The sequence below is a fragment of the Cricetulus griseus genome, chromosome 5 (genome assembly GCF_003668045.3).
Source record: "Cricetulus griseus strain 17A/GY chromosome 5, alternate assembly CriGri-PICRH-1.0, whole genome shotgun sequence".
Classification (NCBI taxonomy): domain Eukaryota; kingdom Metazoa; phylum Chordata; class Mammalia; order Rodentia; family Cricetidae; genus Cricetulus; species Cricetulus griseus.
The window spans coordinates 180,982,477-181,002,131 of record NC_048598.1 but is presented as its reverse complement, the minus strand read 5'-3'; the positions used below and the strand labels follow the sequence as shown (position 1 = coordinate 181,002,131).

General features: G+C 52.4%; 1 protein-coding gene across 6 annotated transcripts in view; it reads left to right on the top strand.

Annotated features, from left to right (window-relative positions):
* The window catches only part of Pacs2 (phosphofurin acidic cluster sorting protein 2), a 60,424-nt gene that overhangs the window by 35,495 nt on the left and 5,274 nt on the right, over nt 1-19,655 (top strand). For 2 of the 6 annotated variants that reach the window (XM_027416666.2, XM_035445287.1), the window contains exons 5-19: nt 862-1,024; nt 1,573-1,646; nt 1,993-2,073; nt 3,384-3,443; nt 7,656-7,813; nt 10,240-10,330; nt 10,584-10,658; nt 11,154-11,296; nt 11,667-11,802; nt 12,155-12,259; nt 12,471-12,577; nt 13,038-13,192; nt 13,845-13,955; nt 14,345-14,453; nt 18,815-18,857. In XM_027416666.2, the coding sequence (XP_027272467.1) occupies nt 862-1,024; nt 1,573-1,646; nt 1,993-2,073; nt 3,384-3,443; nt 7,656-7,813; nt 10,240-10,330; nt 10,584-10,658; nt 11,154-11,296; nt 11,667-11,802; nt 12,155-12,259; nt 12,471-12,577; nt 13,038-13,192; nt 13,845-13,955; nt 14,345-14,453; nt 18,815-18,857 (1,611 nt within the window). The remainder of the gene's footprint in view (nt 1-861; nt 1,025-1,572; nt 1,647-1,992; nt 2,074-3,383; nt 3,444-7,655; nt 7,814-10,239; nt 10,331-10,583; nt 10,659-11,153; nt 11,297-11,666; nt 11,803-12,154; nt 12,260-12,470; nt 12,578-13,037; nt 13,193-13,844; nt 13,956-14,344; nt 14,454-18,814; nt 18,858-19,655) is intronic. The other 4 variants (XM_027416669.2, XM_027416668.2, XM_027416670.2 and 1 more) reach the window with 4 other exon arrangements.

Sequence of the window (19,655 nt, the reverse complement as noted above, 5' to 3'; positions counted from 1 at the left end):
CTCTCCAGCTACCTTAACTTTGTAAAAGAAAGGCTGTGGGGAGTTAAGAGGAGGAGGCTGCCCCAGGGTGACTTGGTTTCAGCCCTGTGTTGTGGTGACTCAGTGTCCCCAGCTCCTGGTGAGCCAGGGTTCCTTTGTGCTGAGCTACAGAGGTGCTTTAGTTGGAACTGCTGCTTGCTATCCAGGGTCACACCTAGCCAGCCTCCAACAACCCAAGATGCTCCCACAAGCCCACTGTAGCCAGATACCTTTTTTTTTTTTTTTTCTACAAAATTTTAACATTTGGGTTTGACCAAATGACCCCTGTCAGGGACAGGTCTGTCACCTGTGCCTGCTTTTGAGGCAGCATCAGGACCAGGACAGTGTCTAGGCCAGTACTGGTTCCTGCTGTCCTGGCTAGTTTGCTGAGTTTGTTACAACAGTTAGCCAGGGTCTTGGCACTCGAGTAAGCCAGGCCTGGTGGGCTTCTTGTGCTATTGCAGACATGGCCCATGTTGATAGCTTTTCCTCCTGAGTCTTTAGACATTTGGTTTCCCAAGGTTGGGTGACCCCCAGTCACACACTGTGGCTGCTACCGAGGCTCCCAAGATGGACCAGTAGATGGAGGTGAGTGGGGTCCAAGAAGTATTGAGTGACTTCCAAGGGGCAGCAGGGGCCGGAATTGTGTGGTCTTTAGGTGTACTCCTGTCTGCTTGTAGTCAGAAATACCGAGCCCGACACCCACCTCCCCACCCAGCCCATCTCCTTGGTCCCTGGGTTCCTCTGGTTTCCTGCTCAGCCTTCTACTAGGTGTGCACTACTCCTGAATGTTGGAGCTCTCTGGGGTGGCAGCCCTCCTGATGTTGGAACTGTGCTCCCCAGGTGATGCAGCACCCCTCCGAGGGGGGCCAGGTGCTGAATCTCTGCAGCAGCATCAAAGAGGCCTCTGTCAAGGTGGCTGAGATCTGGATCGTCTCCTTGTCCAGCCAGCCCATTGACCACGAGGATAGTGCAATGCAGGCTGGCCCCAAGGCCAAGTCCACAGGTGAGCCACTGTCTTCTTCCGCTGCCTGGCGCTGCTGATGCCACTCCCTGCCCAGGTGTGAGAAGGGCTGTCCCGGTGTGGTTGGAGAAGGCAGGGGGATGTGATGTGTCTACTGCATTTCTATCTAGTTAGAAACTTATGGAGAAAGTCAGGATGTGCTGTTGCAGGTGTCATAAGCTCTGCGTACCACAATATGTAGTTGTCATGGGGTCTGTTGTATAGTACCTTTGCTGCTCTGAACACCTGCTTCCTGGGTGCCTTGAGTGTGGGGCAGGTGCTCCACAGCCACCATCTGCCCTTGCCATCACAACTGGGTCACTGTATTTCCCGTGCTGTCTTGTTCCACCAACCCCAGAGCCTGCGGCCTGCTGTCCTTAGGCTCTCGGTACTCAGGGCCACAGCACTGGTGTCTCAAGTTCCCCTGGTTTCCCTGGGGCTGTTTCCTTACAGCTCCCCTCTGCTCCCAAGGGATATTCTGTTGCCAACTCATTGCCATGGCATCAGGTGGAATCTAAAGGTGCTCTTCCTTCTGTGTGCTCACTCCACAGATAACTACTCTGAGGAGGAGTATGAGAGCTTTTCCTCTGAGCAAGAAGCCAGCGATGATGCTGTCCAGGGGCAGGTAACAGTTTGAGCCTGAGGTGGGGAGGGTCAGCTGATAGCTCCCTCTATAGAGAAGAGGCCCGGGGACTTCCCTGTGCTAGCCCGTGGCTCTGTGGGTCTCCAGTGCTGCACGAGATGAGGAGGGCGGAAGAGCTGATGTGTGGCACCTGGTTGCTTCTTCTCTGGGGCTAGAGCATGTCAGTAGGCAGCCCTGCTGGGCTTGAGAGTGTTAGCAGCTGACTACCAGGTGACTGCCCTCGCTTGGGTGTGAGGTGGGTCTTGGGGGCGGGGCCAAGCCTCGAGCCGTGTGCACTGCCGGTGGGGTGGGCGGGGCGGAGCCTCAGGCATTGCGCATGTCTACACAGGATCTTGATGAGGATGACTTTGATGTGGGAAAACCCAAGAAGCAGCGGCGCTCGATAGTAAGAACGACGTCCATGACCAGGGTCGGTGGAAACTAGTTTTACTAACACTGGGGGAGGGTGAGGAGGGTGGGCAGTGGCTGGGAGGCTCACTGGGGGCTCTGGGCAAGAGAGCAGACAGCCTTTCCTGAGGACTTCAGCCTCACATGACATATGGCCCAAAAGATTCTTAGAATTCCCACTTGCCCTTCGACCAAGTCTTTCCTGCTGCCATTCTCTCACGCCCCACTCCAACTGTATGTGGTCGTGGAGCCTTGGGGGTATGGAACAAGGCTGGGATAGCTGCCCCTGGCCCACAGACCTGTATGTATAGACCGTTGAGGGTGTTATTTTCTCCATCACCACCATGTGAGTGATCAGACTCACCATGTTTGGGACCAGTTACTTTTTTGGAGGGATGTGGTCTGCCAGCACAGAGACTTGGCTGTTAGGCCTTGCCCATAGGAGGAAATATGGGATGGGCTTCAGCCCATTCTCAGCTTGCACAGCGACCCTCAGTGGGCACTGGAGCCCCTTAGAGCCCAGAACTGGGCTACAGGACTGGCTGGCATGGGTAGCCCCTTGCCAATACTGACCAGGGACAGCACTGTCAGCCTTTGACAGATGTGAGAAGGAGGTTGTGGGCAGACAGTGACCACAGCACAGAATTAGGTGTATAGAACTGGATATAAATCGGGCCTCCTCTGAAAACAGGCGGCGCCATCTGGAGCTCATGGCCAGCCTGAGGGACTGTGCAGGAAGCGCGCACACACACACACACACACACACACACACACACACTCCTACCTATGTTAGGGTCAGCTCTGTAAGGGTGGCTGAGAGTTCCTGCAGGTCAGCAGCTGGAGCAGAAGCTCTGCAGCCAACAGTGTGAGCAGCCTCACTGAACTCACAGTGTGCAGGTTCCATTGTTTCACCCGCCCTGTGCTGTCCTGGGTGCCTCCCACAGGGTGGCGGTATCCCTCAGAAAATGAGGCAGGGCCCCCTTGTGCGAGGTGGAGCTGTGGGAAGGTGCTGAGAGCCCGGAGAGCTGCAGAAGCTTCTAGAACTACAGAGCCAACCTGTACCCTTCGCTGGTTGCCCCTCAGTGGGTGTGGACTATCAGACACCACCCCTGCCCTGTGTTTGCAAGTCTTGCCTCAGTTTGTGTTTTCAGACACTAAGAGTGTGCGTGTGGCTGTATTTACACCCAGTTCACATGCTCAGAGATGCCAGCTGCATCCCTCCTGTTCTTCACTGCTGAGAGGCCAGAGTGCAATTCCTTGCTGTGTCCCAGGAATGCAGTCCCCTCCCCCTGTCATTGCTAACGTGAGCTTCTTGTTCCTCTTGTCTCACAGCAGCAGAACTTCAAGCAGAAGGTGGTGGCCCTGCTGCGCAGGTTTAAAGTGTCAGAGGAGGTGAGTGGGCCAGGGCGTGGCACAGCTGCTGAAGTGCGCTGGTGTCATGTTGGGTACCATGTGCTCCAGTGAAGCTCCGGGCGTGGTCTGCCTGCACTTACCATCTGTGGGTGTGGTGTATCCCCTCTGCCTGCCAGCCTTGATGGTAGCTGTGAGAGGCCAGCAAAGAGTCAGGCTTACCCACTGGTGTTTGTTGAGCTGCCAGGTTACTGGTGCACCTGTACAGAGACCAGCAGAGTGCCAATCATGGCTCTTTAGACTACTTGAGGGAGTAGCTTCAGGTTCATAGGAAAAGTAAGTAGGAGGTACACAGAATCTCCATGCCCCCAGCTCCTGCCATGTATAGCCTGTTCTGTGGCCAGCGTGCCACAGATCTTTGGTTTCTTAGCATTTCTCTAATCCCCAGTTTTAGGTATTGGGTTTGTTCTTAGTCAAAAGAAAAATCACAAAACAGAGTCAAGATTATGGGCCCACAGTAGAGAGGGGACACTTGGCTCTTTGACCCTCAGAGTGTGCACCCACCCTCTGCATCAGTGTATGCACGGGCCACACCCCGCAGCAGCAGGGTCCCGTTCAGCGCAGCACCGACTGTTGCTCGTCACATGGACAGGTATTGAGGATGCCGCTTCTCAGCCATGGGGCTTCCTGTAGGGCCAGCATCCACCCCGAAACATCACTGGCCTGTTTCCAGGGATAGCCACTAGGCCCTAAATCTTGAAGCTTGCATCTCAAAGAGAGACAGACCAGGCACCAGACACACATGTGGTGCAAAGACATACACACAAAGCACCCATACACATAAAATAATAATAATTAAAAAAAATGCTAGGTGAGTTGCACATATATACATATTTTTCTTTAAAGTGCATCCAAAGGATACTGTCCATAGTTGGAGACTGAAAGGCTAAAAAGTACTGGCAGATTCTCATCTGGAGAAGGCTAAATCCTCATAGACAGAACTGCACCTTCTCACCCTCACACAGTGCCAGAACAGCGCTGTTCCAAAGGCCTGCTCTTACTTAAGGGAAGCTAGGTTGTGGCAGGGCAATCCCAGATCTCAGGAAGCAGAAGCAGGTGGATCTCTGAGTCAAGACAAGCCTGGTTTACAGAACAAGTTCCAGTACAGCCAGGGCTACACAGAAGGAAAAAAAAAACTTAGGGGACACAGATATTCAGATCAAAACATTCTGCCCCTAGACCCCCAAATCCATTTTTTCCCTTACACAAAATCATTCTATCTCAACAGCCCTTAAAATCTTAATTGACTCTAGCATCAACTCAGATTCGTAAAAATTATAATGTCTGAGTACTGTCTACATCAGTCCTTATCCAGGTGTGAGCTCAGAGTGTATGCTTTCCAAGACAACTATGAGACCAGCATAGGGCAGATACTGTGTTCTAAAATGAGAAAGGGGGAGTAGGGTAAATTTTTTTGTACATGTGTGTGTGCGTGCGTGCGTGCATGCGTGCGTGTAGAGGTCAGAAGACGTCTGTTTTCTCATTCTACCATGTGAATTGCAGGGATCAAACTCGGGTCCTTAGACTTGGCAGAAATTCCCTGTACTCTTACTTGCTTCAAACACTGAATCTTAAAAAAAAATAAAAAGGATTGATTTATTATATAGGTATGAGTGTTTGCCTGTGTGTATACATGTGCACTGTGTGCATATCTGGTGCCATCAGAGGTCAGAAGAGAGCATCAGATCCCCTGGAACTGCCGTGTGGGTGCTGGGAACTGAGCTCTCTCCCTCTGCAAGGGCAGCCAGTGCTCTGCACTGCTGCTCTGTCTTTCTGTTCCCCACACATTGAATCTTAAGGTTTTAAAACCCATCTTTGGTTCAATGATCTGCTCTCAGGACACATTGGCTTGGAGCTGGGGCTCTAGGGCCCAGAAGTGCACCCCACAGTGTCACTAGGCACAGCCTACAGTGTCTCAGATGGTGTGCCTTGTGGCTCTTCTGGGCTGGCACTGTGGTCAGAGACTGCAGTTCTGCTTCTCAGAGCTCCCCTGTTGTGGCTTCTCTGTATTTTACTGCAGTCGGTCCTTTTAGACCCGGCCCTGCTTCCATCCCTGGCCTCTGCCTGGGACAGCGCACCCTGTGACAACAATTTTAAAATGACCATATTTCTGAGAGTTGGCACCTATAGGTGCTGCAGGGATTGGCCTCCTGTGCTATGTGAGGGGCCTGACCACACCTGGGCCCTGTGAAGACGAAGCCTGTGCCTCAGGGACAGCCACTTGACACTCACTGTCCTCAGGGCCAATCTTGGGTCACCTCTCATCACCCTGTGGAGTAGCTCCCCACACTCTATGCATATTGATCTCCTCAGACTTCTTGTGGCCAAACAGACTTAATTTTAAAATACTTTTGTTTTTGTTTTAAAGATTATTTATTTATCATGTATACAGTGCAGGCCAGCAGAGGGCACCAGATCCCATTCTAGATGGTTGTGAGCCACCATGTGGTTGCTGGGAATTGAACTCAGGTCCTCTGGAAGAACAGTCAGTGCTCTTAACCCCTGAGCCATCTCTCCAGCCCCAAATACTTTGTGTGTGTGTGTGTGTGTGTGTGTGTGTGTGTGTGTGTGTGTGTGTGTGTGTGTGTGTGTGTGTGCTCGTGCTTGCACATCTGCGTGGGTGTTTGTGCACAGGACTGCAGTGCCCACAGAGGACAGAAAAGTCTTTGGGGTTCTCTGGAGCTGGGGTTAAAAAGAGTTGTGAGCTACCTGACTGGGGTGCTGAGGGCTGAACTCTGGTTGTCTATAAGAGCAGTGCACACTATAAACAGCTGAACCGTCTCTCCATCTCCTGCTTTCACTCTACAACATGCTCTTGCTGAGACTTTAACAAATCTTTAAGATACAGTTCTCTTTTGATGTTACCTCATTTTCCCCCTGGCATTTTATGATAAACTGTCAAGAGAGGTAACTTGGCTCCCTCCAAATTGGAGTCTTATTTTGCCAGATACCTTGTTTTGTCATTTACAAGTTCTGTCTTCCATAAAATACCCAGACCCAGACCCTGCAAATCTACCAACCTTTTTCTGTTTTGTTGAAAATGACCTTTCCTCCGGTTTCCACAACCACATACTTTCTTTTTGGGTCTGCTCTGTTTTTACTGGTCTCCTGCTCCACCACCACACCACACGCAGTGGCCCCTGCTTCTCTGGGCTGATTGTCTTAGGCTGGGTAATGAATGGAATAACCAGCATGTCTTGCTCATCATGGTTCTAGAGGCTGGAAGTCCAATACCAAGGCTTAGGAGATTCAGAGTCTGGGGAAGACGTGGTCTTCAAAGATGTGGGGGGTGTGTGTGTGTGTGTGTGTGTGTCTGTCTGTCTGTCTGTCTGTTGATGTGTCTGTGTGTCTGTGTGCACTTTTCCTGTGGTCACTAATCTTTTTGAGAGCTCTGCCTTCATGTGAGGCCCTTCAACGTGAAGCTCAGAAGCTTCCTTTGATCGACACTCTGACACCATCTCTATGGGAGACACCTTCAGACTTAGCACAACAGCCTTGATCAGGGATTTCCTGGGAGAATACAAACAGGGCTCTTCCAGACCAAGAGGACTTTCTGGGAGACAAGAGCCTCATGTCTTGGTTGAGGAGACAATGACAGGACCTTGTGTGCTGTCCAGGTTTGACTGCCTGTGCGCTTCACAAGGTGTGAGCACTCTGTGCTGACACACCCTGGACAGTTTATGCCCACAGGTGGGTAGTTACACCTGAGGTCTTTGTGAGGGATCCCATTTCCTAAGTTAGAGCAGTGAACACCAGGGATTGGAACGAGGCTCAGTGAGCAAAGCCCTTACTGCACAGGCACAGAGCCTCAGTTTTGTTCACCAGCATTTCTTTCTTATTTGTTTGTTTTGTTTTTTTATTTTTCAAGACAGGGTTTCTCTATCTAACATCCCTGGCTGTCTGAAAACTTACTCTCTAGACCAGGCTGTCCTTGAACTCACAGAGATCCACCTGCCTCTGCCTCCCAAGTGCTGGGATCAAAAGCGTAAGCCACTAAGCCAGGCTTAAAGGAAGATATTTGATATCAGCTTCTGTCTTATGAACACACACACACACACACACACACACACACACACACACACACGGGAAAAAGCAAACCAAATAGGATGTCTGGGCAATTCCATGCTGTTTTGTGGCACTGTTTGCAGTGGCGCAGGCCCCTGTGGCCTCTCATACATGTCCGCATTGCTGTAGGTCTTAGATTCGGAGCAGGACCCTGCAGAACATGTCCCTGAGGTGGAGGAGGACCTGGATCTTCTGTATGACACGCTGGATGTGGACCACCCCAGCGACAGTGGCCCTGACATGGACGACGATGACAGCGTCCTCAGCACCCCCAAGCCCAAGCTTAGGTAAGCCATGCCAGGTTGAAGTCGTCACCTCTAATAAGCTGGATCCTACACAGAAGGAATCCTGAGTAGCTGACAGTATTGTTCTGGAGTGATGTGGTTGGTTTGAGTTGCCCTGTGGCTGTGACGCATGTTTAACCCTGGGGCGCTGTGGGCTTCCCCTAGGCTAGATGGACAGGGACATCCTGAGAGGGGACAACCTACGGTGTTGAGTTCAAGGTTACAGTGGGTGGACATGGCCAGTCAGGTTCTCGCGGTGGCCTTTGTAGAAAGGCAGGTGTGGAAGGATGTAACTACTCCGGACCCACTGGAGCACAGTCTGGGATCGTTTCCCGGGGGGGGCGGGGGGGGGGGGACACACATTTCTCAGGGTGCATTGGGATGTGCATTGGGAACTTTAGACAGGCAGAACCATCTGGAGGGGAGAGGGGGGCATGTGGGAAAGGGCTTGAGCTGGAAGGTTCTCTGTGAGGCCGAGCTTGGCTCTTGAGGCAGGCTGTGGAGGAATGCGTGGCCCCGGGTTGCCCCACTCCATCACTTTGGAGGTATGCTGGAAACTACAGGGTCGACTGTACCAGCAGCAGAGGGGGGAGCCCCAGCCAGCTCCCCTCATTAGTTTGGCTGCGAGGACAGCTGGCCAAGCCTGGCCTAGGGCAGAAGGAGAAGGAAAGCAGGCCATCCCCACACACGTGTGCTGTGGACGTGCGGGCCTGGAGAAGCTTAGCCCTCGAACAAGTAGTGTATAGAGTTGGATCTTGGTGTAGCTACTGAGAACAGGGAGACTCAGGATGTTCCAAAAAGCTAAAAACCCTTCATTTTTTAAGTTCTTAACCTGGGCAATAATGAAAAGCACATACAAGAAATTTGAATTCATGTGTCTTGCAGTTAATTAACCATAATCTCAGTGGCGAATAATTATCTAGTACTGCTGGGCTTGGTTGCTCATGCCTGTAGTCTTAGCATTTGGGAGACTGAGGCAGGAGGATTACTAAGTGTAAGGGCAACTGGGCTATAGCGTCAGACATTGTTCAATAAATAAAAAAATAAATCCCACCATCTATTATGCTCCCCATTCTGGGGTGGCATCCTCAGGCTTTGGCTTCCTTTTCTACCCATGTCTTTCTGGGCTCGGGTCAGGGTGTTGAACAGCTGGCATGAGAGGGGCTGCCCTTTAGGTCAAGCAAACTAGTGTTCCTTGTTTTCCTCCACTTCAGTCCCCCTGGTGCCAACACTGGTCCTTCCTGCCTTGTATCCTATATTTTAGACTTGAGTATTTTCCTTGATAAACTGACTTCTGTCTGGGGTCTACCCAGAGAGTACAGATCCTCCCTATCATGAGCCCCATGACATTAGCTTTGGTGACTTAGTCCCTGGCCAGCTAATGCCTGTAGTTTCGGGGTGATGTGTGATCCCTTTGGGGCCATGATCCTGAGTGGCCATGCACAGGTGACAGACACCCTGCTTCTTTAGATCTCTGCATCGCGCCGTCACCCGTACGGCCATGCAGGCACCCTGTCTGCTACGTCAGCTTGACGTCTTTAAGTCTCTTGGTTTTCTGCTTTCTTCATCTCCTATTTCTTTACTCACATTATCTGGTGAGGACAGATAACATTGGTCCAGGTTGGTCTGGATTGTCAAGAGTTGGCCTTGTTGGTCTGGAGTCAGGGCTATTCTAGATTAGTCTGAAATGGCTTTGTCACACTTGGTCTGTTGTGGCCTCGGGTGTCAGATTATCTGGAACTGTCTGAATATGTCTAGAATGGCTTAGATGCTCTGAACTTGGCCATGGTGCCCTTGTGCTGTTGAGAACGTTGTGCTTTCTGTGATCTGGCTACAGATGTCAAGGCTCTCAACAGGGGCAGTCCCCATTAAGAGCACTGAGGCACACACTGCTCACACCCAGTCTCCAGTCTCCTGTGTTGTTGGCAGCCCCACCGTGGGGAAAACACCATGAGCAGATAGGGTTTTCTTCTTTTTTTTTAAATTAAATTTTATTATAGAAGATGACATGCATTGCCATAGCATAGCCTGAGTGTGGAGGTCAGAGGACAAATTGCTAGGGTTTCCTGTCTCCTTCCCACTAGATGGGTCCCAAGGATCAAACTCAGGTCTTCAGGCTTGGCAGCAGGTGCCTTTACCCATGGAGCCACCTCACCAGCCCTGGAGCACACAGTCTCTGCACTGACTTCATAGCCAGTGTAGGAGCTGTGCCCGCCTGGAGTCGAGTCACTCCAGAATCCTACCACATGTGTAAGGTTCCCTCAGGTGTGTGTGTAGTCACACAGTTCTTCCACACTGCCGGGCTCTTTGGCTATAGCTGTTCTGCTGTTGAGTTCTGTGTTGCTTTTCCTTCTGTGTGCAGTGGGTTGCACCTCATTTTCAGTACATAGGGGATCTTGGGGAATAACATCTACTCCTTCTTCATCCAGGCCCTACTTCGAAGGCCTGTCACACTCCAGCTCACAGACAGAGATAGGGAGTATCCACAGTGCCCGGAGCCACAGGGAGCCTCCAAGCCCGGTGAGTAGGGCTGTGGTGGGCAGTGGTGAGACCCTTAGACCAGGCTGGGATCTCATTCTCCTGCCCCTGTGAGTCTGAACGCCTAGTCAGCATATACCTAGCTAGGCTGTGATATGTCCTGGGCTCAGGATTCTGCCCAATAGAAGGTGACTCTTCTGTTGTCATCCTGAGCTCGTAGTCTGTGAAATTGCCAGCCAGCTCCCTGGGCTTCCTCATTCTGCATCACAGCCCAGTTCCTGTCTCATCTCTGCAGGCTGACGTCCCTGAGAAGATGAGGTCCCTGGGAGGACAGCAACCAAGTGACAGCACTTCTGACACGATGGTCCTTGTAAGCAGGCGTGGGGAGCATTCACCATGTGCAGCAGAGCTCAAGCTCCAAGTGCACCCCCCCCCTCCCGAGGGCTTTGTGTTCATATGCTCTGAAAGTGTGCGCATCACCCTCAGGGATGACAGCTGCCTGGCGTTCAGGGCACCCTTGGTTCACCCTCCTTGGACATTAGCCGGGTAGCTCAGGTGGATGGCTGATGGCTGGGTCCTTAGCCTTGCTATCAGACCCAGGCCTTCATGGAGTCTCTGAGATAGGGTTCAGGGTGGGTGGGGTTTCCAGCAGGTTTGGTGCTGATCTCTTAGTAATAGTTGGATCAGAAACTGCTTGTAGGAGAGGAGTACCTCTCCCCTTCTCTCTATGTGTCTGTGCCTCATGCAAAGACCTTAGGTCAGAGGAAGCCCAGAGCCTTGCCCTAAACCAGGGCACACAGACAGGAGAGGCATGGTAAATGTTTCTGGTCAGGTAGGTGCATATGTCTCCTTCTCAATCCATTAGAGTTCCCCAGCCCCTCGGGAACCATCAGGACAACCTGAGAACAGCCCAGAGGCTGAGACCATTACCCTGGATGTGTTCACTGAGAAGCTGCCACCCAGCGGAAGAATCACCAAGACCGAGTCGCTTGTCATCCCCTCCACCAGGTGCGGCTCTGTGCTGAGGGAACATGTACCTCTTTGGGGAAGGGTTGTGGGAAGCCAGTTATTTGGGCCAACTCCAGAAACTGCAGGTGGGTCCCCCACCTCGTCTGTCAGAAGCAGCTGCCTCTGGCCATCTGCTGGCCTGCAACCATAAGGCCAGTGTGCCCAAGAGGTGCCACCTACTTCCACCCTGCTGTTGTTGGAAATGAAGCTGCTGAGGGCCCAGGGTGTGCTGAGGAGAGGGCAGTGTCACATCTCAGGGTCTGCCGGGTGGGAATGGTGGCAGCTGTTGAGGGATAATTCAGTGTGCACCCTGTGGTGAACATTTGGCCTGCCACCCCAGCTGCTCTCTTCTGCTTTTCTTGGTCTCTAGCAGGTCAGAGACAAAGCCAGCTGGTCGCAGGGGCCGGAGCACGTCCCTGAAAGAGCGGCAGCCAGCTCGACCACAGAACGAGCGGGCCAACAGCCTAGACAATGAGCGCTGTCCAGACACGAGGAGCCAGCTGCAGGTTAGGATGGGAGTTGAGGGATGATGTGCCAAGTGGCAGGCAGAGCAGAGAGGCCTGGTGGCCCTGAGGACTGGGCAGACCATGAGGGTTTGCATGAAGTCCCTTGCAGACAGGAAGGCAGTCATAGGTCCTCTTGTAGAAGCCTGTTGACCCTGGGGCTAGTTTTAGCCATCCTGTTGCTCTCTCTGAATCAGAGACACCCCAAGTGTGGCCACTCAAGACCTAGGGACCTCCATGTTAGGCGCTTCCCTACTTGCTCCCAGGCTTGGGGTGTGGAGTGTTGAGGCCCAGAGCTGGAAGTTGAAAGGCCTGGGTGCTGCACCTCCTTGTTTGGACACCACACTGTCTCTAGATTCCCAGGAAAACTGTGTATGACCAACTGAACCATATCCTCGTCTCTGATGACCAACTCCCCGAGAATATCATTCTCGTCAACACCTCTGACTGGCAGGGACAGGTAAGGGATCCAGCCAGCGGTGTGCCCCGTCTCCTGGGGACCTGAGGCTTCATGTGGCCTTGAAGAACACCAGTCCTTGCTGCAGGAGTGGGGACAGGGCTGATGATCAGCTTTGCCTGCATGCCTGTGGACCCTGTGGGACCTGTGATGAGGGTTGAATAGGGACTGCCAGGTGCTATGCCAAGGTCAGTGTCCGCTTGTCCCTCTCTAGTTCCTCTCAGATGTCCTGCAGAAGCACACACTTCCTGTGGTGTGCACGTGTTCTGCTGCTGATGTGCAGGCCGCCTTCAGCACCATTGTCTCTCGGATACAGCGCTAGTGAGTCTGCCATCCTTCCTTACCTGGGGCACCACCCTTGGCATTTCTGCCTGAGTGTCTCCTGGAGCCTTGCCTGCCCTGTGGAGGCGGTATATTTGATCCTGAGAATCGAGGATGGTTCTGGATGTGCCGCCCACAGACTCCTCGGGGCTTCATTCTGACTCCCAGTGGACATCTTGAAGCTCATTTAGGGCTGACAAGGGGGAGAAGCATTCTCTGGTGGGCTGCTTCCTGTTGCAGTGATCCCAGCAGAGGCCTTGAGCAGTCTTCTGGCCCAGGCGTAGCCAGGCAGACATTCAGCTTCCTGTCCCCAAACTCAGAACTCCTTTTGGTGGGGCACCCTGGGTTTTGTAGCTCCTGCACCGTAGGGGGCATAGGCTTCCTAGAGCTCAGCAGGGTGACCCTGGGCCAGAGACAGTAAGGCAGCTGTCCCTCTCTGCCCCACCTTCTCGGATCGCAGCTGTAACTGCAATTCTCAGCCACCAACTCCTGTGAAGATCGCAGTGGCCGGAGCACAGCATTACCTCAGCGCCATCCTGCGGCTCTTCGTGGAGCAGCTGTCCCACAAGACGCCCGACTGGCTTGGCTACATGCGCTTCCTCATCATCCCGCTGGGTGAGGGGCCTTGTGACTAAACCTGAGAGACCTCAGAGAGAGGCACACAGCCTGGTGAGGGTAGAGGTACCGATATGACTTGCTTCTGTTGTTTAAAGATTCAGTTATTTTCACTGTTTAAAGTCGTGTGTGCCAGATACAGTATTCTGCCTGTTGCCCTAGCACTTGGAAGCTGAGGATCAAATGCTCTCCATCAGCCTGGAACCTCGTCTTACTGTCACTTAGTTTTCCTCTCTTTGACAAATGTCCTAATCGTGTAGAATGTGTTGCAGGACAAACTAGGTCTACCACAGATAGCTCCACATGAGCTTTGGTTTCTATTGCGAAAAATACAAAGCAGTCTTTATAGTTAGTTGTGGCCCTGTGGACTTGAATTCCAGCAGGCATTTGGAGTTCTATTTATTTGTGGAACAGTAGTGAAGTTTAAAGGCAGTGCCTCTCCCCTGGGGCCCTTGTCTTATCACCTTCATTGATCTTCCAGCCTTCACCTTTGGCTTTTGTTTATCTCATTTGCCTCCCCTGGTAGAGCGGGGGCGGGAAGTGAGGACTTTGTCATAGTTCCCCTGCAGGCTTACAGCAGAGGGGCTCGGGACAGCTGGGTTGTCTGCGGTTGGGCAACTCCACATGGTGATGGATTTTCTGGGGCTCCCAGGCTCCCACCCTGTGGCCAGGTACCTGGGCTCTGTGGACTACCGCTACAACAACTTCTTCCAGGATCTGGCCTGGAGAGACCTGTTCAACAAGCTGGAAGCCCAGAGCAGTGGTGAGGCCTGGGCATTGTGTTGGTGAGGGGGGCTATCCCATGCTCTACATTCCCTTGCATTGGAGAAAAGGCCCCTTCTATTGGGGATGTCCCATCACAACAGACCCTACTTCTCAGGCTCAGCTGTAGGGTGGGAGGGGGTGTTACGGGACTTGCTGTGCCCCATTGGGAAGGGGCAGACAGAGGGCTCCAGAACAGGCCTTTGAGAAGGAACCCTGGCACCCCCACCCCACCTCCAGCACCATTGTGGGTGGGCACTTGAGCCAGAGGCAGCTAACAGAAAGCAGAGATAGAGAAGAGCCAGGATAGAGAGCCTGGGTCACAGCCCAGAGCCCAGCAGATGCCACCTCGTCAGCATGCTGACCCTCTGCCACCTCTGCCTTGTGCAGTGCAGGACACGCCCGACATCGTGTCGCGCATCACGCAGTACATCTCGGGGGCCAACTGTGCTCACCAGCTCCCCATCGCAGAGGCCATGCTGACCTACAAGCAGAAGAGGTAACATGGTGGGCCAGGGCTGGGGGCCCCAGGCGGAGGTACCCGGCCCCTCTGCTCCATGGAGTCTGTGGCATAGATTCAAGGGAAAAAAAACCCTGGCTGACTGTGCCTACAGTGAACCCTTGTCAAATCAGAATACCAGGTTGGGTTTTCAGAACCTTTTATTTTTGTGCATGTTAACATTCTATATGAGGTAGTCACAGGCACTGCACTTGTCCCTGTAGTCCTCACATGTGGTCATGTGTCTTCCACATGGCTCCTTCCCCCAGGTTCCCTGACCCTGGCTTTGGCCTCTGGGTGAACAGTCAGATCATGACTCCATCTGCCCATTATTTGTGAAAGATTGGACAGAGTGAATCCAGATCCTTCCTCCCAAGAATCGAGGGCCCTGGGCAGAGCCTCCTCCACACTGGATCTTAGGCAACTGAAGATCTCTTTCTTGGCTCAGACCCCGGACAATCTACCGTTTTAGTTAGGGTTTCTATTGTTGTGAAGAGACACTGTAACCATGGCAAGTTTTATAAAAGAAAACCTTTAATTTGGGTGGCTCACAGTTCAGAGGTTCAGTCCATTGCCATCATGGTGGGGCATGGCGGTGTGCAGGCAGACATGGTGCTGGAGAGGTAACAGAGCCCTACATCTTGATCCACAGCAATAGGCAGTGGTCTGAGCCTAAGGTAGCCTCCTCTTTGGTGTCCAAAGTGGGCCCAGCACCCTGCCCAGGAGAGGCATAGACCCTGCAGCCAATGGCACCATCTTCCCCAGACTGGAAGATAGTTGAATGCTGATCCAGGGTAGTAAGTCAGCAGAGAAGTCCAGCCTTGCTTCCTGATGCCTCCTGGTGGCAGGGGCAGATCCTCTAGGAACCCTCATCCCCCCACCCCCTAAGCTGCTGCCCCAGATCAAGGTAGATAACGAGGCATCCAGACCATGAGGACCCCTCTACTCTTACCTCAGTGTGTGGAGGACTTGTTGCTGTTCCTGGGTGTCCTAACAATTGTGTTTTCTCTCTTGGTGGCTTTCCAAAAAAGGAAAAAGCACTTTCACTTTGACTTTACCCTGAGGTACAGCTCTCTGGCCTATACCCCTGTCTGTCTCTAGGCTGGTCTTTAGGGCTTGTTTAGTAGGATCTTTGCCCAAGCGCCTCTCCTCTGATGCCGTCCCAATCCCTTGAGGAGCAGGAATGATGAACCTCTTTCTTGGGAGAACTGCACATGGGTCCTTAGCCCACAGAGCCAACCCCAAGGAGTTTGTGCTTTTAAAGCCTTTTGTTAAACTAAGCTTATGTTGACCTGGTGCTGGCTTTACTCCTCACTCTTAACAGTAGCAGTAATCTGACCACACACATAGCCCCAGAAGGGTGTGGCACCAGCAGTGTAGGTCCTGAATTTAAGAGTATGGTGGTAAGAGGCCAAGGAGAGGCACAGTATGGCAGGGGCCTTCACCACTGTCTGCACTATAAAATCCACTCCCAGGGCCAGAGGCATAGAGAGGATTGGTAGTGTCTTTTCTAGCTTCTTTGGGGAGGTAGCCAGGTCTCCCTAAGTAGGGGTAAAGTGCTTTTCTTCCCTGGGAAGGCTTCACCCTCTGAAAGCTTGACCACTCTCAGGTACCGTCTGAGCTGCCCTTTACTTCCTGAGAGGGTACTGCCCACTGTCTGCCACACTTGCCTCAAGATATCTCCTGGAAGAGTGTCCAGGACAGAGTCAGGGTCCTCATCCCTGGTAGTGCTATCCATTATCCGAGCCAGCAGGACACAGAGGAGGTCCTTAAATACCAGTTTTCCTGCCCAGTGGCGGTGGCACACCTATAATCCCTGCACTTGCAAGGCAGAGGCAGGTGAACCTCTGAGTTGGAGGCCAGCCTAGTGTATAGAGCGAGTTCCTAGACAGGCTCCAAAGCTACACAGACCCTGTCTTGCAAAACAAAACAAAATGACAACAAAGTATCAGTTTGTCCTGCTAAACAAGCCCCCATGTTAGAGAAAGACCAGCCTTCGTGCCTTTCCTGCCTTGAGGCTTGGCCTGTGCGGCCGGCTGTGGTGGGAGGAGCCCGCAGCATGCTCTCCTGGGCTGTTGGTAAATCTAATAAAACCAGGCTTGAGGAGAGGCACTCTCTCCTCCATAGCTGCCTCTGCCTGTGATACAGTAGTGACACCGGCACTAGGTGGGCAGGGGACACCGCAAAGAACCAGTGAAGACCCATGCTGCCTGGCCTTCCCTGTAGCACTCTGGCAGGGTGTGTCTTACCTGAAGCTGGGAATGGAGCTTGTCCTCGGATGGCAGCGGAGCCCTCAGGTCATACTGGGACAGCATGTGCTCCAGCCTTCTACTCTGGTGTATGTAGGAGGAACAGTCCTCAGACTTAGGTTCCGTGTCTTTGGCATCGTGGCAGGTCTTGGGAACAGATCAGGGATGTGGTTCTTAGACCTCCACAAGGACCTGTGTTGCAGGCCCTGGCCGCCTCTGCATCCAGGTTCTCGGTTAGCACGCCAGTGTCACTGCTGTTGCCCCCGTGCTGCTGCTGTTTGCATGGCCCAGGATGCAATGTGGCCCTGGTGTCAAAGTTGCTGAACCTTCGTTAGTTCTGTCTGCATGGCCCTGGATACAGCTTGGCTTTCAAGTTCCGGTAGCTTTTCCATGTTGCAGTGTCTCCTATGTCTTGTCACACACTCCTATGGCCTTGTCAGCCCTACTCTGTTCCCAAGTGTCTTAGAGTGGACCACAGATAAGAGGCTGCTCTGCCATGGTCCTAGAGGGCCTACAGAGTGTGGGTGGCACAGTGGGTTAGAGCATCAGGAACCGCTATGCTTGCCTGCCTTTTAAAACCTTCTGGGCCTGAATGTTGTCAAGTGGACAGGTGAGGGCAGATCCGTGCCAGGAGTCAAGTCCGAGGAATGGACAAAAGAGGAGGTTTCTCTTGTCAAAACTGCCCTCCTCGGGAAGGAAGGGGAGGCTGGGAATTTAGCCGTCTCCATTGGGCTAGCTGCCAGGTCTTTGGGTGTGGGGAGGACAGAGAAAGGAACCCCCCTCTCCCCGCCACTGCATAGGCTCCTGGTCTATCTTGTGGGTACACTGTGAGTGGGAACAATGGGAACAAGCCTTTGCCCCACCAGGGCACACACTTCCCAAGTTGTGTTTCCCAGAAAGGTATCTGGCTGAAAATCATGGTAGGCTGCACCTGCTGTAGTGCGGGACCTCCCCAAGCCTGGGTACAGGGAGAAGCCCGTCCATCTCGGCCCTTGGCCTGACGTGCACACCTGTCTCTGCAACAGAGGCACCGGCATCCAGCACCAGTGTGAGGATACAAGATGAAGAAATGACTCCAGCTGCTAACATGCTCTTCAGATCAGGGTGTTATCGGGGAGGGCAGGCAGGAAGGGTACCGAAGAAACAGGCCTGGCCCACCACCATAACCAGCCCTGCCGTCAGTCCTCCCAAGAGATGGAGAAGGACACACTCAGAGTGCTGATGGAACCATGTGCCCCAAGCTGAGGCTATACCTTACAGGAGACTGGCTTTCAGGGGGCCTCCTCAGAGGTGCACCACATGCCTAGCCCTCATGGGCAGTGCACGGAAGGAAGACAACAAATGACTTTTCATGTCAGCTCCTGACCTCAGACCTTGGCATCTTCATGGTAGATGGGCCATGACTAACACTTCTGGGACAAGCTACTGTTCTGCCAAATGCTATACAGTCAAGTTCAGACAGTGCCTCATCAGTCACTAATTGGTCAGCTATTCAAACTTGTCCCAAGAACCTGCTTGGGCTTCAAGCTACACTTAGATATTACTGTTAGAACCTATTACTGTTAGAACCTAGCATCTCCACTCCAGCACTTTAGCCAACACTGTGGTTTCTATAGAAGCCAGACTTCTCCCAGACTTGGGAAAAAACCATGCACTGGTTTTGGTAAGGGCAACCCCAGTCACTGGAGAAGGCCCGGTTCTGGACTCCATAAGGGAATGCACACAGAATTGGCTTGGTAGGCTTGGAAACAGGCAAGTGGACAGGGCAGAGCAGGCAGGCCCCTGTGATAAAAGTAATTTCCCTCAAGAGTCATGAGCACACTGGCTTCCTCCCAGGGATGTGGAGATCCTCTGCTTTTGGTTATGTTGACATATGGGAAAATATTCAAGTATCAGCCAGGTCATCCAGGGGCTTCCTGTGGTGACATATGAACAGGTGGTGTGGCTGAGGGCCATGGTGGGTAGGGGCTAGGGATGAGTAGGCCTGGTCTCCGGGCTGAAGGACAGCTGAGATTGGAGTACTCCAGAATGGAGTCTAATAGTTTCTTTCTTTTTTTTTTCTTTTTCTTTTTTTTTTCTTTTTTTTTTTTTTTTTTTTTTTTTTACTCCCAGCCCTGATGAAGAATCCTCTCAGAGATTCATTCCCTTTGTTGGGGTGAGTATCACCTGTTTCTCTCACAGGGAACATGCCTGCCAAGATCCCTGTCAATATAGAGTGCATTAATGTTATCTTACATATGTAAGACCCCTCCTCACCTTGGGAGGCAACTGAGGACTGCTTAATCCCTTCTCATAAATCCCCCATGCTTCCTTCCTGCATTTTTTTTTTTTTTTTTTGGTCCGGGAGCTTTTGGTTCCCGTAGTGAATACGTGGGAGTATAAGCCCGTATTCTGGGGGAGATGTGTCAGGCTGTCAGCTTGGCACTCAGGCACGGAGGCTTAGCCCTGTCTACAAGGTAAGGATGAGGCTCCTGACAGGTCTGCTCAGGCAGGGCTGTACCTCCTGGCATAGGCTAGACGTGACTGGATGTGGAGGTGTCAGGCTCATTCCCAGTCCTCTTTTCACAGCCTTTCCATCTTTAGCAGAAATGTCCTGCTATGAGAACTCTAGAGCAACATGACACTTGCTGTCCAGGCAGTGACACTATCTCTGTAGCATCCTGTTCCGGGCCCCATGGGTACCTGGCATGGATGAGACTGGATTTGGTATTGTAATTCACTCTGAATTGACACAGCTTCATGTGGCTAATGGCACCATGCTGGATGGTTCAAGCCTGAAGCACTCTCCCCCTTGGCCCACACAGTACCATGAAGCAGCCACTGCTTCTGCATCCATGTTTCTCCTGCCAGCATCTGTGTCTGATATCTAGGACTGGCCAGTCACATGCACATGGGATTTGCCACTGCCCAGAGCTGGGCCATGCCTATAGATGGGAGGATGCTGGGACCTGTT